This window comes from Anser brachyrhynchus (genome assembly GCF_964034855.1).
Source record: "Anser brachyrhynchus genome assembly, chromosome: 1".
Lineage (NCBI taxonomy): Eukaryota > Metazoa > Chordata > Aves > Anseriformes > Anatidae > Anser > Anser brachyrhynchus.
In genome coordinates this window covers 57,555,179-57,568,989 of record NC_137694.1, presented here as the reverse complement: position 1 = coordinate 57,568,989, position 13,811 = coordinate 57,555,179, and the positions used below count along the sequence as shown (strand labels likewise).

At 40.8% G+C, this 13,811-nt stretch overlaps 1 protein-coding gene across 1 annotated transcript in view; it reads right to left on the bottom strand.

The window, feature by feature from the left end:
• The window catches only part of BPIFC (BPI fold containing family C), a 38,980-nt gene that overhangs the window by 16,956 nt on the left and 8,213 nt on the right, over positions 1-13,811 (bottom strand). Inside the window, exons 7-14 of the mRNA XM_080575705.1 lie at positions 13,348-13,521; positions 12,093-12,146; positions 10,982-11,152; positions 10,325-10,392; positions 8,825-8,867; positions 7,760-7,823; positions 6,666-6,742; positions 6,071-6,137 (exon numbers count right to left, since the gene is read on the bottom strand). Of these exons, the coding sequence (XP_080431831.1) occupies positions 6,071-6,137; positions 6,666-6,742; positions 7,760-7,823; positions 8,825-8,867; positions 10,325-10,392; positions 10,982-11,152; positions 12,093-12,146; positions 13,348-13,521 (718 nt within the window). The remainder of the gene's footprint in view (positions 1-6,070; positions 6,138-6,665; positions 6,743-7,759; positions 7,824-8,824; positions 8,868-10,324; positions 10,393-10,981; positions 11,153-12,092; positions 12,147-13,347; positions 13,522-13,811) is intronic.

Below are 13,811 nucleotides of genomic sequence, written 5' to 3'. Positions count from 1 at the left end.
AATGACAGCAAAATAAGTGCCTTTGACAATAATTTACATATTATTGCTGCTGATTTGTTCTGCTTAATTTGTTCGGGCCTATCAGTAACGGACTCTGTTCTTTAATCATTTCCTCTCACAAAATTTTAAGTGGATACTTACAGCTGGGGACAGTAACCTTAACCTACTGTCCAGGACAAAAAAAATCTTTCACAGAAGGTTGTCTTTCCCTAGAACACTTACATAGGACTGGTCTTATTTAATCAGAGCCATTTAAAAGTTAGGCCTCTTATCTAGGACCATCATCTTTACAGCGTAGAGGGATACAGCCTACAGTAAAGCAAGTCGCCCTGTTGGAGATGTTTAGCTTCCTCCTGTGACTACAGAATTCAATGTCCCTCTGACGAGGTCAAGGTAGGTAACCTAAACTTATGCTAGCTTCATATATATATATACACACACACACACACGATATGATCATGGCCCACCATTTCTCCTCAGTAATTTTCAGTTTCTCTGTGTGATTTACGACAGAGTGGTAAACTAGCAAAGCTAATTCCCACTCTAGGGAATTTCATGACAGGATTTAAAATCAGATGGAGCTATGCTGCATGAGCCACAAGCTGCATGTAGTGTGAAAGTCAGAAACTGTTGCTGCGAGCAGTCTCCCGGCAGGAGTGGGCAACCACTGCTGTAGAGCTGGGATGAAGCCATCTATAAGCAGACAACAGCACTGTCCCTTAACACCTGAAAAAGGTGTTTGGGTGTTGCTGTATTAACTATTTTAACTATCTATTAAAGATAATAATATACCTCAAAACTTTAAAAGAATTTCAGTCATGATCACCATTTAAGCAAGCTGCAAAATTATAATATAACATTAGCTTAACTTTACTGTAACAGACAGTTTTAAATAACCCCACAAAACACCCTTGCCTTTTGGTAACACTAGTATTATCTTTTCAATATCAATCGACAGAAATCAAGAGGCAACAGAAACATATGCTTAACATGTATGACTGAAACAAAATGCTGGAAGGAAATGTGTTTTCTGTGTAGGCAGAGTTCTCATAGTTTAAAATCCCAGAATTTTGCCAGATTTAGTCACATCTATCCCTTCCCAACAAGAGCGCTTCAAAACAAAGAGCAATCACAAAATATTTGTTACCATACCTCTCCTCTGAAAGCTGAAAAGAGAAGCTTTGCTGTACCAGACCACAGGGCTGAGGGCGCTGCAAGGAAAACACTCTGCAGCCCCAACCCTGTCTTTTAAAGGAAAGAGCTGAGAGGCTGAAGACAGCCAATTGCTGCCATCTTTAGCAGTATCACACAGGGAGGGGTCTCTTGGGTAATCATGTCCTGAACTATTTTGGGTGTCACAGGTAAAATCTATCACTCTAATTTAATTTAGGGACTAACCGGAGGGCAGTGTAAACTGTAGGGTGGGGGTCTCAGATGCCAGGATGCTGAGATCAGGGTAGTGTGCTGTTTTCTTGTGGTATGCTGTTTTCTGTGCTGGCTTTTCAGATGGACTTGAGAGGATACTCCAGTGGAAACTATTCCAGTAGTTCCACAGAACTAATACTCATAACAAGGAATGAAATAAATGTGCTATTGCTGGGAAAAACAGATGGAAAACAACTGTCTAGGCCCACCTGTTCTGAAATTGCTCATGATACAGAAAACCATAAATTATATAGTTTTTATACTATTCCGTATGTATAATTTAGTGTATATCTATAGTGTAAACACAAAGTGTCAAGTCCTTGCAGACAACATTTTCTATTTCTTCTGGTTGCCTATCCTTCAGCTGACCAGTACTACTTGGTTTGTGAAAGAGGTGATTTAATCAATTAGCTTGCATGTAAGCCAAGCTAATTCCCTCAGGCATGGAGCACTTTGCTGGACAATCTGAGTCACTTCATTGTGCAATCGTGAATAGAAAAGGGGAGAGACATTTGTCAGTCAGTCAACAAATACTCATACTATACACAGTTCCATCATTCACTGCAGGCAGTACATGCATAATCATTCCATTATTTATACCTCTGGCAACCGAGGATGAATAAAAATCACAACACCGTTTACATAAACCTCTCCTTTAACTTTTTTGTGCAAGTCTCACAGTTCCTTCAGAGCAAAGAAAAAGCTCCACAATTTCCATCCGCATAGATCTCCAAGATTTACAAAAAACTGTATTGCCTAAAAACTATCTCAGCTTATCCTCTTCATATCCTTTTAACATTTTATGGTTCTTCTAATGGAGTACCACCTGGTTCAGATAAAACTTTCAGCAAAAGTTAATACAGAAAAACTAAGGCATCTAGAACAGTTTCATCGTTTCTTTCTACAAACGTACCAGTAAAAGCCAAATATCTGCTCACAAATACATTCAGATCACATATTCAAATATGCTGCAAATTGTTTCTAAATCCAAACTTCTCACCTTTCAAGGCATTAGAAAGAGGCTCTGTGAGGAATATTTTATTTTGATTTTCCATATTGAGCCACCAAGCATTTATTTCAATCTATAGGTTAATGGAGATTGCAATCCTTTTTACCCAATATACAAGAAACCCAATGAGCTTATCAGCATGGCAGTCAATGGAGGCTTGTTGCTGCATCTCTGCAGATCACTCTGGCTTTGCATGATTCCAGTTGCTGCCTCTAGCTTGGTGCTCCAGCAGTCCCTCTTCCCTGTCTCCCTAATTCTCCCCTTTCTCTATGCTCTCTAGTCTGCAGCACACTGAGGCACATGTATCTTTTCCCTTGTTCTGTCAACTGGGAAATAAGACCAGATCAAAAATGGTGTACTGACCAGTAGGTAAGTACAGGATGATATGGCAGAACTGTTGGTATATTCAGCATCCTCTTTAGTCCTCAGAGAAACAATTGCTTTATCACTTTGTGAACAAAAGTCACAGGCCTAGGGCTTAAGGGGCAGCATCACACTAAGGCATGGCTCTGGTTTGGAAAGGCCCATCCAGCCATGGCACTCAGTCTGTACTGGAGAACATGTCCCATTGGAAGAGAGAAGAGATGGGCACCAGGGCGTTAGTTCTTTTTTTCCCCTGTCTCATGAATCCTCCCCCAAACAGGCAGAAAGAAGTGTCTGGAGCAATGAGGGACACTAAACTATTTTAAAACCTCGATTTCTTTTGAGTTCTTTTCTTCTATTTATTTTATAGTCACTCTTCTCCTACGATAGAATACAATGAACTGGAAGTCCTGTAGTGATTTACTACTGTTAGGTTTCAGGATGCTTTTTTTTTTTTTTTTTCAGTAAAAAAACTGTAGCAGCCAGCTAGATACATAAACTGATAGAGAGAAAAATCAACCCTTGGCCACATTTCTGTCCTAAGCTGGAACAGTACTTTCTGTAGCGTGACATTCATAGACTAGTTTTTCTTTCCATGCACTTTTACTATCTCCTGGTTACATCTCTACAGTGACATTAACATAGGACAAAATAAACTTTCCAGCTCCATTTTAGAAATAGGAGAGCTATAGAATTATGTGGAGATTGATATCCTTAAAGAGCTGCAGCTACTCACAAACAAGGAAAAGCTGCTGGATGATGTTAAATCAAGGACAGCCTTGGCTGCAATGAGCATGAGACTGGAGTTTCAGATCCTGAGAGGAGTAAGCAAGACAAAGAACAGAATTACAGCTGTAGACTTCAGATGTGCAGATTTCAGGAGCCTGCTTGGCAGGATCTGTGGGAAATTGCCCTGGAGAGCAGAGGCCCAGAAGAGCTGGCTAATCTTCAAGGACAACCTCCTCAGAGCACAAGAACAGTCCATTGCAATGTTCAGACAGTTAAGCAAGTGTGGCAGAAGGCCAGAGTGGACGAACATGGAGCTCTTGAGTGAACTCAAATACAAAAAGGAAGCATACAGAAGATGGAAACTGGGATCAGCTACTTGGAATGAACACAAAGGCATTCCTTGCACATGTAGGAATGAAGTCAGGAAAGCCAAAGCTCATTTGGAGCTGAAACAAGTGTGGGAGGTGAAGGGCAACAAGAAACGTTTCTGTAAATACATCAACAACAAAAGGAAGGCTAAGATGAGTGTGGGCCCATTGCTCAGGGGGCCAAGTGACTGGTGACAAGAGATGTAGAGAAAGCCATTTTCATTTGCAAGATCTGTTGTGAGGACTCCCAGGTCCCTGGGCTCCTTGCAGAGTCTGTGGGAGTGAGGTATTATCTGCAGCAGAGGAAGACAGAATTTATGTTGTCCCACACACAAATCCATGGGACCTGACAGGATGCATCCAAAGGTGCTGCACAGCTGATGTCAGCAAGAAGCTGCTATCACCTTTGAAAAGTCATGGCAGTCAGAAGTTCCTCATGACTGGAAAAAAGGCAGACATCACACTTGTCTTCATGAAAGGCAAGAAGGATGTTTCAGGGAAATACAGGACAGTCAGTCTCACCTCAGTCCCTGAAAAGGACATGGAGCAAAATATCTTAGAAGACATTTCTAAAGCACATGAAGGTAACTGGAAACAGCCTGCACAGGTATTCCCTGTCGGGGCTGATCATGTCGGACCAACCTCGCTACTTTCTGAGATGAGCTGAGTGGTTCTGTGGATGAGGGGAGGGCAGTGGATGTCGTCTACCTTGATTTCATTAAGGCCTTTCAAACAGTATCAATTAGTCTCATCACTAAATTGGTGACATACAGGCTAGAGAAGGTAGGTTGAAAACTGTCTCCACTGCCAGAATGAGAGTTGTGATCAGCAAAGTCCAAATATTGACTGGCAACCACTGGATGTCCCACGGGAATCAGTACTGTGACCAATGCCTTCGCTGATGACCCAGATGAGGGGACAGAGTCTGTTCTTGGGAAGTTTGTGCTCAACACCAAACTGGGGGGAGCAGTCGATATGCTGGAGAGCAGGGCTGCAATTCAGAGGAAGCTGGATGAGCTGTAGAAGTAGGCTGACAGGAACCACATAAAGTTCAACAAGAGAAGCATGAAGTCTTGAATCTGTGAAGGAGTAAAGGGAGTAATGCCCTGCATCAGTAGAGGCTTGGGGCTGTTTAGAAAGCAGCTCTGCAGAAAAGGATCTCGGAGTCTTAGTGGACAAGTTGAACATAAAGCTGCAGGATCCAGGTAAGTGATCCTTACTCTCTATTTGGCACTTGCAAGACTGTGTTTGAATTACTGTGTCCACTTTGGGCTCCCCAGTACAAGAAGGATATTGACATCCTGGATCAAGTCCAGCAGGTGTCATGAAAATGGTTAGGGGGCTGGAGAACATGACCTACTAGGAGAGTCTGAAAGACCAAGTCTGTTCAGCTTGGGGAGAAGGCCTGCACGACCTTTTTGTTGTCTACAACTTCCTGATGTGAGGATACAGAGAAGACGGGGACAGACTCTTCTTGAAAGTGCATGGTGGTGGGACAAAAGGCAATGAAGATAAGTTGGAACATGGGAAATTCTGATTAGATGTCAGGAAAAAAATTACTTTGAGGTGGGTTAAATAGCAAAGCAGGTTGCCCAGAGAGGTTGTGTAATCTCTGTCCTTGGAGGTATTTAAGACTCACCTGTAAATAGCCCTCAGCAATTTGATCTACCTAGTCCTATTCTTAGCTGGTCTCTGGACTAGATCTGGAGGTTACTTCCAACATAAATTATGATTCTGTAGTTCTATGATAATTCACTGGATTTCATAATCTGTTCCCACTCATGGAATACAGTTACAAAGGGATGCATTGTGAAAATATTACAAAGAATAAGGTCTCACTCTTATAAAGTTTTGCTAACAGCAATGGAGATAAGTTGAACAATGCAACAACTGGTATCTGAAATTAATAAACATTGGTGTTTATAGCACTAGTAAAAAGAACCAGTCACTCCTTTCCATCATACTGCAACAAGTTTTCTAAAATATCCATAACAGTCAGCTACACCTGCTATACTAAAAAACAACAGATTCAGTTCATGAAAAGTGACAAAACATCAAAAACAGTGACCAAGAGCCATGCTTCTAATCTTATAGCAACTACTCCATACAAGCCAACAGAAGGAAGACTTCATTTTTCTCTATTGTTGTTTGAAAATAAAGGGACGTTAGGATTGACTGTGAAGGTCCTCATCTTCCCCTTCCTCGTGTTTGTAGTGAACATCAGTGAAAATCAACAGATGACCCTGAGGAAAGAAGAACATGTAAATTTCAGATGGACATATTCAAGGTTAGTAGATTCCACGGTAAACCCCTCAGCACTGCAGGAGATAAGGGTAGCTTTATGCTTCCTGCAATTTAATTGACCTCAGTGTATGAACAAGCTCTAATGTGAGTTAACACAACCCTCCAGAAGGCTGGGTAATGCTAACCCCAGGTTGCCTCTTAGCACTACAGAAAGGGCAGAGTAGAGAGAACTCACGCACTCAAAGCTCCTAAGACCTACTGGGGAGAGCAGAGCTATCCCTGTGGTGTTTTCACTTTGCTGGCATTCCCCAAAGGGCTAGAGAACCCTTTATAACCTACAATTACCCAAAGCACCCTAAGGTGGTGGTGGTAGTGGGGTGCATCCAAAGTCTGGATTTTAAATCTAGTGTATAGTTACACTAAAGCTTTACTATTAACTACATTTAGAAACCCGACATGACAATACACACAAATTCACAGGCCTGAAAAATAAGCATTTTTCTTGAACAAGAAATTGTGATTCTCACCTGATTCATTTTTATTACAGGTCCAATCAGGGTAGTGTGGGCGAAGTTAGGAATAGGAAATCCTTTTCCTAGTTTATCTTAGAAAAGGACAAATACAAATATATTTTTAGGTAATAATAAAATACACTTCAGAAGCATCTTTCAGTAGGAACTAAACTAGTTTTACAGTTTCCCTTTAATCAGCCATCACTGTGCCTCTGCAAGGGAGCTGTTACTTGTGTTTGCTAAAAATTTAAAAAGTCCTGTGAAAAAGTAGCACTCTTACATCTCTCAGCTGTATGACAATGGGACCTGACTGCCTCCGCTCCTTTTCAGATTAACTGCCCCATGGGATTTGTTTTCTGCTGTTTCCCATTCTGACTTATTCTCTCTTCCTTTCATTTTCTTCTCTACCTTATCCTTTAATCCTGTCAGTCCCTCTTATTCTCATTTATCCCTACTTTCGTGGATCAAGTCCCAGCTTTACTGCTACATGCTTTTCCAGCCATCTGATTTTTGTGTCTCTTCTTTCCATTCTTCCCTTCTCCTCATTAATATCTCACCTTCTTCCTCAGCAGTCTCTTTGGTTCTGTTTACCCCATGGGCACCTTCTGTACTCTTCAATCTGTTTCTTTCCACCTTTGCCTCCTTCTTCATCATCCTTCACTGTCTGTGTCCCACTGAGCCCATTTTCTACTTTGTCCTGCCTAGGGCAGCAGGGGAGTGCAAAGGCAGAGGGAAGTGCTAACGTTCCTGATGCTATCCTGTAGCCCCCAGGATGCAGATGTGATTCTGAGCTTCCCAAGTCTGGGCCCTTCTCTGGTCATGGCTTGACTCTGTGGGGATGAGACTCAGGCATGTCTCATCTCTGCTGCTGCACTGCATTCAATGAGAAGGAAACCCAGGCTCAGCATTTGGAAGGATGCTGAGACTCACTCTGTTCCAGCCCTTGCCTGATTCAGGTGATCGAGGGTCCAGCACAGAGCAGACCAGTCCAGATTTAGCCAAACTGACAAAAAACCTCCTGTAACATTCTTTAAAACTGGGCACTCCCTTTCACAGTTTCAGTCTTGCTTTCCCACCAACTGTGCTCAGGAACTGGCCACGATCCTTACCATTGATTACTGGGATCACTACATTCCGTAAAGCATGAGACAGAAAATTCTTTACCAGTGAGACCTGCAGTAAGGGGGAAAACACATTTGGTGATTATTGTGTGATGCCTAGGGGATTGTAACCTGAGGATGGAGATGGAGGGTTAGAACTGAAGTAACATGCAAGAACACCAGAACAGAAATTGGCAAAGAAAATCTCAGGTTAAAAAGAACTTTTTTTTGTTTTAAGTTGCATTTGGACAACGCAAAATTTACAAGGCAACAGGGTGGGGTGTTCACATTTCTTGCAATATAAGTGATTTTTTTTTCTGTATGTCAGGTATCTGGGATCAACCTTAACTATAAGAATATGATCTGTTTAACCTCATCTCAGCTTCCAAGTCTCAGTTCTCAGAACTGAATTTTGTTCTGTGTGGCAAGAACTGTCCCTGTTCCGGGTGCTCTGTCTTCAGCTACCGTGATTAGCATTTTCCTCCCACCACTTAAAGATGTAGGTTGGGCGGAGCTGCTGCAGAGTCACCCTGACCACTTCTCAGTCTATGGTGAAAGATCTAACCAGTGGCTTGCTGTTTCTTTTAAACCCTATTTTTTACTCCCTTTTTATTTGTTTGAAGTGATTCAAGATATTTGAAACTGAGCTTAAGTTTGACTTTGTACTTACTCCTACTGCTAGGCCTTCTTAATCCACCTGTAAATTCAGGTTGGCTGACAAACAGCTAGAAGATGTTCTAGCCCCATGCTTGCCTTTGTGTTGCTGGATACAGAAAGAAGCAAAATCAACTAGCTTGCTAGGTCATGCAGCCCCAGGCCTCTCTGTTTCAACTAATATTACTTGGTAATAAACAACATTTGCTGCTTCTGATGAGAAAGAAAACACTCCAGGAGGTATTTCCTCTTACTGGAAAGAAAAAGAGAAGCAGAGAATATACTATTTCAAAGCAGAAAGAGCAATGGCAGATGATATCCAAGTCAGACCAAGAATTTTCCAGCAACAAGTTTTGTTGAATTGCTTTTATCTCTGAAGAGATCAGGTACCTTTCCTAGGCACTGAAGCCATCAACTTACCTCAGAGAAGCCAACAGTAGTATTCAACAAGGAGAACTGGAGCCTAAGGGGAAGAAGCAAAAGAAAAGGATTGAGAGAAAGGATGAAGGCACAAGTTATGCACAGCCACTGCTTGAAGATGAAAGACCATCTGAAGTGAACAGTCTTGAAGAAACACACCTTTGCAGTCCAGAAAAAAAAAAAGAAAAAGAAAAAAAAAGAAAAAAAAAGATTTTTTTTTAAGTGCTGCATAATGTATGTACAGAAATAAAATGCAAAAGTATAGTAGGCAGTGAGAATTTGCATTTCCTTTTACATCTCGTTTGTGCAATTACTGATTTCACTCTAATTCACTTTGCCAAAGACTCTGTTTCCCAACAGCTTTTAATCAAAACTGGCACAACTACAAATTGGTTGTAGAATTACTAGGATCTTTCTGATACCAATCTCCTTCGACAGTCATGTGTAGTCTTGGGCTGTGACTACAAGACTTGGGAAGAAAAATCTCTCTGGAATTACTACTTCCTGCAATGGCTGAACTACACATTCCTCAAGTGTTTGTTATGATTTCGATAAACCTCAGGTCGTTGTAAACATAATTCTGGGGAAAACAAACACATAAAAAAGGACAGCATATTGAAGAACACAATCTCATGTCAAAAGCCCTGGCTGAGTGGCAACATTATTTCTTGAACTCATATGACAGGCTCTGATCACTCCAAGTCCCCTCTTCCTGTTAAAAAGGCCCAGTGATCAAAACTAAGAAAAGGCTGCCTACATTTTTCTTTAATGGAAATGTAATAGGTTAAAAAATATCTGGAATATATTCTGAATATTCTGGAATTCTGCCCCAGCGTGGAGTGCAGAACTGCCAAGAAGAAACACAGGTAGGGACTACTTGCTTGAGAGTCTGTGCTTCTACACAACTGTGTCTTTAGGGAGAAAGGAGTTGTAAAATATAGCCCAGTTTGAAGTGTGAATAAAATTTACTGTAAGCCATCTGAGAAGACCCGTAACTGTATATAACCACAAAAACAGCAAGTGTGGTTACTTTGTAGTCTCACTTTTCCCTTCCCCTCATGTAAAGGCATACAAAGCTGGCTGTAGTGCTCTTGTAAAGTGTTTTCATGGTGGCAGTTCTTTTTATGATGCTGACATGGCATGGGAAATACATGTAGAAGGTTTAGAATAAACTACTGAACCCTGTTCTCCAGCATTAGCACAGACTTAAACAGATGCCTTTAAGGTAACTAATACATTGCCATCTTGAGGGGTGTTTAACCTTGAGAAAGGGGTAATATTATGTCGCACAAGACACACTGTTGTTCCCTGGTATTATTATACTTCATCTGCACGATATAGATTAAGCAGTCAGAGTATCTTAGAGCTCCTGTGAGAAAGAGGGTAATTAATGTTCTTTTTCTTACAGTGAAACAAACACTGTCAGACTGACACAATGAAGTTCTGGTAAGTCCTAATGTTGGGATCATTAATGTTGCTTTCTGAATTTTCCTTAGTTACCTCTTCAGAAGTAATGAGATTATCAGCTTCTGTTTGGTTATTGTCAAATCAGCTCTGGTACTTGCTGTCTGCAAGGGAAAAACAAAATAGTGTTCTGTGACTGTATACACAGACAGATACTGTCCTAGATACAGGCGCAAATGTAATTGCTTTTTGTGATTGGAAACACAATGTCTAAACATTTTATTTAGTCAGTATGCGTAGATAGTGAAATCATTTGTGAATTTGCCAGTTTCTGACAGCAACAGGGATTGTCTGAATGACGTGATAGTACTGCCCTGATTGCCTCCTTATCATTAGGATCATTTAAATTCCTGCATGGCTGACATAATTGGTTCATTTTCAACCTAATGAAGAGAGTCATGGGGACACATTGAACTGTTTTATAACAAATAAATTAGGAAGACTGGGAATCAGATAATCGCTTATATATAGTAAAATTTATTCTTGAATAATCACTCAACACCCCACATGGAAAGAAGAGCTTTCATAAATAGCTTCTTGTACCTGCATATTAAATTCTACAATATGTAGTGCATCTTTCCTCCCCGTGAAATGCAACAGAACAGTATACATTTTTGTGAAGGAATTGGAAAATCCCTGTGTGATTTGTTCAGCTCCAGCACTGAATGTTACCTTCTAGTTCATGCTACTTACTAGATTCCCTGTAAAGATGTGCTGGGAAGTTGAATTTGGCAGAACAGCAAACACTTCTACACAGCCAGAGATCTGTAGGCTGCATCTGTCTGCCTGCAAACTGACCACAGGTGGTGATGTAGCCATCAGTTTCAGAAGCACTGGGCATGCTGTTACATAATGCAGAGTAATCTGTGGGGTTTCAAAGAGAAGAAGAGATTGAATGTGGCGTTCCTGCACCTTAGGCTTTTCTTAAACTATAGTTTCTGTGGCTACATCATAATCAGGTGTTATCCAGCAATACAGTTAATTAAACTAGATTCAAAATACTCCATTTCAATTACACCAAGTTAAATGTTTAAATTAGCATGGCATATACTCTGAGTTTCAGAGCTCATAAACAATGAAGCTTTAGACACACCAATATTGAACATATCTGAAGAAATAATTTAAGTGACTTCAGACGGAGGGGACTGGCAACACATGTTAAAGAAATGAGTGATTCATGTAAATAAAAAAGTAATGACCCTGCCAATATAAAGAATTTGGAAGAGAGGTAGCCTTCCAGAACAGCCAATTTTCTGAAAAATAGAGAAACTCCTAGAGGACAAAACTTTAGTTTACAGTGCCATAGATGACTAATTTCATAAATTCATAGTAAATGTTGTCGCGTTAGGAATTGTTAAAGCATCTCATAGTATCTTAATGACTTGCATCACATTTATAAACTGTGCTCCTCATGACCATTACTTCCCATTGGATATAATCTCCAGCAGCCAGCAGATATCTTGACGTAGAGAAGTCAGGCTGCCAAGAACAGCGATGCCTGGAAAGGAGACTGATTTCCCTGAAGATGTCTACTACATACTCTTTTTAATTATTTCAGAGACTGAGAGCAAATTTGGCACTTATGGGGGCAGAGAATGACTTCAGAGTAGTGTGACGTAGTTAAGAAGAACATAGAGCTATGAGGGGCCAGACATGTACGTTTGAATCTTCCACTACGCGTAAACCAGCTCAGTTTCCTTATCTCCTCCAAATTTTTGCAAATGAGCTAGTACACAGACGATATCCACAGGACACATCAGCTACCATTCTTTCTTAAAAGGTCTGTACAAGCAGAAGTACCCACCTCAGGAACAAAATCTTTAAGTATGGCTGTATTTAGGTTAAATGTAGCAGCAAGCTGTAAACAAATTAAATAAATTAGATCACAGAATCACAGAATCATTAGGGTTGGAAAAGACCTCCAAGATCACCTGGTCCAACCGTCCCCCTACCACCAATGTCACCCACTAAACCACGTCCCGAAGCACCACGTCCAACCTTTACTTAAACACTCCCAGTGATGGTGACTCCACCACCTCCCTGGGCAACCTGTTCCAATGTCTGACTACTCTTTATGAGAAGAAATTTCCCCTTATTTCCAACCTGACATCATTATATGAGCTTGAAAATGAGGTTTTCCTTGAAAAAACATACTCTGTTTACTTTGTTTTTAAATAAACCATGTTTTAATTTAGCATTTCCTTGCCCCAGCATCATTCTTAGGGAAGTGAGTGTTCTGCAGGACAGAAGAGTGACAGACTTCTTTCTCATGGACTTCTTTCTCATGTCTCTGGGTCACTGACCAAATAGTGAGTAGACATTATTCTTTGAAAGAAGCGACGTGGCATGCTGCTTACTTCCTGCCTTTGGGACTTTCTTGGATGGAATATACTGAATCTGTTGGAGACAAGACTCAAAAACCTCATTTGCCCTTTAGCTGCTGACCACTATGACAGTGTTTGTCAGTGCCATTTGTGTCACCACTTTTTATAAAGACTTTCTTAGCAATGTTTCAATTAGGAAAACTTCACGGAATCCCAGTCTACTGTCACTGTGAAAACAGCATTTCTGGGAGAAGTCTTATACGTTCTTCACCTGCAACTGAAAGGTTAGTTTCCTTGTACCTTCTTCTTGCCTTGTTCTGCTGCTAAATCTGAGGGTTTATTCTAGCTCTCAGCACAGCCAATACATTTGTTGTGGGCCTCTATGCAGCAGACCGTGGCTTAAGTACGCTTTTTCCTATTTTACGTTTTCCTCTCCTATTTGTATCTCATGCAGAGAAAAGCTTTCTTTGGTTCTTTCTGCCATCCCTTGCACACTGACTCTGTGACATTTGTATCTGTCACTCCTTGCCTAGAGCTGCCAGCAAACCCAGGTCTGAGGGAGGCTTTGACTATCTAAAATGATGAAATATGGAATGAATGTCCTGGATCACTCTTACAAGTGGTAGAAGCATGACCCAGATCTGTGTGAAATGGCAAACCCAATGTATTAATCTCCTTTGCTGACTATCCATGCTCCTGATATTTGCAATTCTGCTACATGCAAATTACACTCACCTCTTTGGAAATGGTGATGTTAAAGGCCCCTGCTCTGTAGTAAGCCAGTGAAGCAGACTTAAGAAAATAATTGGAGACTCCCAGGTAGAGCATGGAATCACCACGATTTGAGAGACCAAATGGAGCTGGCACAAAGGGAGGGTCTGTGTGATTTCCTACTGGATAAACTGTGCCCTGCAATGAGTTATTAACAAATATTTCTACTTATAAACATTTGTATTTGTCAGAATGCATTAGCAGTGGTTCAACAGAAACCTCCATCTTCTTACCTGAAGAAAAACTTGATATTAAAGAAAACCTGAAGCAAGCAAGCGAGTTGATTATATGCCCTGAAAATCAGCAAATGAAAGTACTTTTGGAAAAACACAGGAATCACAGAAAAAAACTGGCTTCTGCCCTTTCTAAATTTGAATTTGAGCATTCAGGTGAATATTCTGAACTGCTACCATGAGAGAGAAAAAAAA